The 5,000-nt window shown below is 44.2% G+C and overlaps 2 protein-coding genes across 3 annotated transcripts in view; one reads left to right on the top strand and one right to left on the bottom strand.

Annotated features, from left to right (window-relative positions):
• The window catches only part of LOC137803438 (putative cuticle collagen 79), a gene marked incomplete at both ends in the record, with an annotated part of 555 nt that extends 536 nt beyond the window's left edge, over nt 1–19 (bottom strand). The window contains one exon of the mRNA XM_068601897.1: nt 1–19. This exon is cut by the window's left edge and continues 119 nt beyond it. Within this exon, the coding sequence (XP_068457998.1) occupies nt 1–19 (19 nt within the window).
• The window catches only part of arhgap27l (Rho GTPase activating protein 27, like), an 18,353-nt gene extending 13,968 nt beyond the window's left edge, over nt 1–4,385 (top strand). For both annotated transcript variants that reach the window (XM_068601951.1, XM_068601950.1), the window contains exons 17-21: nt 296–394; nt 491–568; nt 1,108–1,242; nt 2,377–2,482; nt 2,572–4,385. In XM_068601951.1, coding sequence (XP_068458052.1) covers nt 296–394; nt 491–568; nt 1,108–1,242; nt 2,377–2,482; nt 2,572–2,749 — 596 coding nt within the window. In that variant the 3' untranslated portion in view covers nt 2,750–4,385. The remainder of the gene's footprint in view (nt 1–295; nt 395–490; nt 569–1,107; nt 1,243–2,376; nt 2,483–2,571) is intronic.
• The last annotated feature ends 615 nt before the right edge of the window (nt 4,386–5,000 follow it).

The raw sequence follows: 5,000 nt of genomic DNA, 5'->3' as shown, positions 1-5,000 counted from the left end.
CACCTTGTTTACCTTGTTCACCTTGTTCACCTTGTTCACCTTGTTTACCTTGTTCACCTTGTTTACCTTGTTCACCTTGTTCACCTTGTTTACCTTGTTCACCTTGTTTACCTTGTTCACCTTGTTTACCTTGTTTACGTTGTTCACCTTGTTCACCTTGTTCACCTTGTTTACGTTGTTCACCTTGTTTACGTTGTTCACCTTGTTTACCTTGTTCACCTTGTTTACCTTGTTTACGTTGTTCACCTTGTTCACTTTGTTTACGTTGTGAACTCAAATGTCTTTTGTTGTGCAGACAACGTGTTCGGCTGTCACCTGGATACACTCTGTCACCGAGAGAACAACACAACACCAAAGTTCATGGAGAAGTGTATCAGAGCGGTGGAGAGGAGAGGTACACACACACACACACACACACACTGAACACACACACACACACACACACTGAACACACACACACTGATCAGTGTGTGTCTGTGTGTGTGTTCAGGTCTGGATGTGGACGGGATCTACAGAGTGAGTGGAAACCTGGCTGTGATCCAGAAACTGAGACACAAAGCTGATCACGGTAACTGTCTGTCTGTCTGTCTGTCTGTCTGTCTGTCTGTCTGTCTGTCTGTCTGTCTGTCTGTCTGTCTGTCTGCCTGTCTGTTGTCCTCCCTTGTTGACCTCCCTTGTTGACCTTGTTGTCCTCCCTTGTTGACCTTGTTGTCCTCCCTTGTTGACCTTGTTGTCCTTGTTGTCCTTGTTGTCCTTGTTGTCCTTGTTGTCCTCCCTTGTTGACCTTGTTGTCCTCCCTTGTTGACCTTGTTGTCCTCCCTTGTTGACCTTGTTGTCCTTGTTGTCCTTGTTGTCCTCCCTTGTTGACCTTGTTGTCCTCCCTTGTTGACCTTGTTGTCCTCCCTTGTTGTCCTCCCTTGTTGTCCTCTCTTGTTGACCTTGTTGTCCTCCCTTGTTGTCCTCTCTTGTTGACCTTGTTGTCCTCCCTTGTTGTCCTCTCTTGTTGACCTTGTTGTCCTCCCTTGTTGACCTTGTTGTCCTCCCTTGTTGACCTTGTTGTCCTCCCTTGTTGACCTTGTTGTCCTTGTTGTCCCCGTCTCCCTGCAGAGGACCAGCTGGACCTGGAGGACGGGCAGTGGGAGGAGATCCATGTGATCACTGGAGCTCTGAAGCTTTTCTTGCGGGAGCTTCCAGAGCCGCTTTTCCCCTTCAGCTGTTTCGACAAGTTCATTGCTGCCATCCGTCAGTACTAATTCACTTCACTCCACTTCACTCCACTTCACTTTACTTCACTTTATAGAGCTCATGACATCCTGTCCCAGGACACATGGTACATATAGTGAGTAGTATACACATGGTACATATGAGTAGTGTACACATGGTACATGTAGTGAGTAGTGTACACATGGTACATATAGTGAGTAGTGTACACATGGTACATATAGTGAGTAGTATACACATGGTACATATGAGTAGTGTACACATGGTACATATAGTGAGTAGTATACACATGGTACATATGAGTAGTGTACACATGGTACATGTAGTGGGTAGTGTACACATGGTACATATGAGTAGTGTACACATGGTACATGTAGTGAGTAGTGTACACATGGTACATGTAGTGAGTAGTGTACACATGGTATATATGAGTAGTGTACACATGGTACATATGAGTAGTGTACACATGGCACATATAGTGAGTAGTGTACACATGGTACATGTAGTGAGTAGTGTACACATGGTACATGTAGTGAGTAGTGTACACATGGTACATGTAGTGAGTAGTGTACACATGGTACATATGAGTGGTGTACACATGGTACATATAGTGAGTAGTGTACACATGGTACATATAGTGAGTAGTGTACACATGGTACATATAGTGAGTAGTATACACATGGTACATATAGTGAGTAGTGTACACATGGTACATATAGTGAGTAGTATACACATGGTACATATAGTGAGTAGTGTACACATGGTACATATAGTGAGTAGTGTACACATGGTACATATAGTGAGTAGTGTACACATGGTACATATAGTGAGTAGTATACACATGGTACATATAGTGAGTAGTGTACACATGGTACATATGAGTAGTGTACACATGGTACATATAGTGAGTAGTATACACATGGTACATATAGTGAGTAGTGTGGGGGACATGTGAACCAGTAAGACTAGCGGACATGTGAACCAGTAAGACCAGGGGACATGTGAACCAGTAAGACCAGGGGACATGTGAACCAGTAAGACCAGGGGACATGTGAACCAGTAAGACCAGGGGACATGTGAACCAGTAAGACCAGGGGACATGTGAACCAGTAAGACCAGGGGACATGTGAACCAGGTCTGTGTGTGTGCTTGCAGAAGTTCAGGACTACAGCCAGAAGGTCTCCTACATGAAGGACCTGGTCCGCTTGCTGCCTCTGCCGAACCACGACACCATGGAGCTGCTGTTCAGACACCTGCGCAGGTGAGAGGGACTGCTCACCTTTTTGTAAAGTCTGCCTGTGAGTCCGTTCCCCTGGATCAGGACTCATGCTGCCGGGTCTGTCTCTGCAGGGTGATCGAGCACAAGGAGTCCAACAGGATGTCGTTCCAGAGTGTGGGCATCGTGTTCGGGCCCACGCTGCTCCGCCCTCAGACCGAGTCCGCCAACATGACGATCCACATGGTGTTCCAGAGCCAGATAGTGGAGCTGATGCTCAAAGAGTTCCACGCTGTCTTCTCCCAGAGCTAGGGGACCTCCTGAAGCTCTTCTCAGACCTCCTGAAGCTCTTCTCAGACCTCCTGAAGCTCTTCTCAGACCTCCTGGAGCTCCTCTGAGACCTCCTGGAGCTCCTCTCAGACCTCCTGGAGCTCCTCTCAGACCTCCTGGAGCTCCTCTCAGACCTCCTGGAGCTCCTCTCAGACCTCCTGGAGCTCCTCTACATGATGCCTCTTTCTAATTGCTGTGCCTTACATTATCCAAGTAGATCTTGAGTGGAACCACTTGGAACCCTGGACTGGCTTTGTTGTCTTAAAGCAACTTTTCATAAAGTACTTTTCATTTCATTCAACTTAAAAAAAAAACACGTTGTCCATTTAATGCTAAATCTGTTCAGAGTTTTAAAGAAGCATCATCAGTTTATTGAGGTTGAACCTGGAACTTTCCCCGACCACTAAATGTCACTAGAACTTGAGTGGAACTATGTTTAACCAGAACAAAAGACTTTCTTCCTGAGGCTCCTTAAACTATGTCTCTCACTTTGAGGAACAACTGTTCCACAAACTTCTAGAATTCTTTAGAACTCTTTGGACCCAAAAATTACCTCCTCCTTTTTGGTTTGTCATTTAAATTCAAGAGGTGGTGAACACGTTGAGGAACTAATGCTCTCATCACAGGACCACCAGGAACACTGAGACCCTGAATGGAACCGCCTAGAACCGTGGACTGGTTCTAACACCGTAACCAACGCCTCCACTTTGCTTTCAAGACAACAGACAAACAGACCAAATATATTTATTTGGCCCCAGAACACAACCCAGAGCCCAAGATCTCACTTATGGACAACGATCCAAACGGATCCTTTTAGAACCTTGTAGAACTCTGGAACCAAGCATCACCTGACCCAGGTAGAACCACCTGAACCAGCGGTTCTCAGACGAGAGTGTTCTTAAAGACAATATCACAACAGACCAGCACATCGTCAGTGCTTTGCAACTGAAAAACACATGAAACGTCTGGAGAACCTTCTGTCCTTCCTGTCTTTGTCTGTTCATAACGTCTCAGTACTTCAAGAGGAGCTGATATTCCCAGTACTGAACAATGCAATCACCAGCAGTCAGTGTGGCGTTCACTGACACTGGAAAACACAAATATGCACAGAAAAGTAATTTTCTGGTATTTGTTGATACCACGTTTGTGTTGAGTGTGAAATGAACATGATGTCTTCATATTAACACTGGATCCAAATCATGTACAGTTTAGTGTTGTTTACATACAAAATAATACCAGAGAAGAAGAAGCCCTTTGTCACAGGATGGACGTGGTTTGAAATCAGGAAGTCTTTGTGCTAAGCAAGGCTAAACCCATCCTGCATGTATCCCTTAAAGACGGAGCAAGGGGATTAATTAAAGTGTTCCTTTAAATACTGATAAGCTTTAATATAAATTCAGAGGACCCAGGACGTTTCTCTGAGGGACTCCACAAGTTATTATAGACAGAAAAGCAGAATATTAATGTGTTATAAGGGATCCATTTTACAGGATTGTTTTTATTGTCAGGTGAATTCTGTAAATGATGATCTGTCAAATGCTGTATGTTTAATAGTGTTGAGTTTATGTATTACAGATGTAGGACAACATAAACATGGACAATGAACAGATTAAATCAAATGAAACTGATCCGTGGTCACAAGGTTTTGTTCCTTTAAAACTGAGCTTCTGTTTGACTTCCTGCAGCTTCTTCCTAGATGATGTCATAACAACATCCCAACAAGCCACAGATGGATGAAGACCAGTACTCCAGATGAGATGAAGTCAAAGTCGTTTTTATTATCAATTTTGTGCAATGTGCAGTGCAAACTTACAGAAGATCGAAAGTATGTTTCTCTTCTGTCCAACATATAGTGAAATTATGCAAATAATGATAAATAATAAAGTGCAAAAAACAGTTTAAACTTTTTTTTTTAAAAAGGACAACATATAACATATAGACAACATAAATATAAATTAGGGACTATGAAGGACTAAACTATAAATAAATGACTGTAATAAATGACTAACTCCCTATCAGCATTCAGACATGTGAGTCTGAAGAGGACGGAGTTAGACGATGGGAAGAGAGTTCAGCTTCCTGACAGCCTGGTGGATGAAGCTGTTGGACAGCCTGGTGGTGCGAGCTCGGAGGCTCCGGTATCTCCTACCAGAGGGCAGGAGGCTGAAGAGACCGTGTGAGGGGCAGCAGGGGTCGCTCACAATCAAGGTCACCTTGCGGGTGAGGCGGGTGT

Source organism: Clinocottus analis, unplaced genomic scaffold (genome assembly GCF_023055335.1).
Source record: "Clinocottus analis isolate CAN_PGR_092001 unplaced genomic scaffold, fCliAna1.0.p SCAF_56, whole genome shotgun sequence".
Classification (NCBI taxonomy): domain Eukaryota; kingdom Metazoa; phylum Chordata; class Actinopteri; order Perciformes; family Cottidae; genus Clinocottus; species Clinocottus analis.
The sequence above is the reverse complement of the archived record's forward strand: the minus strand, read 5'-3'. Positions and strand labels throughout refer to the sequence as shown.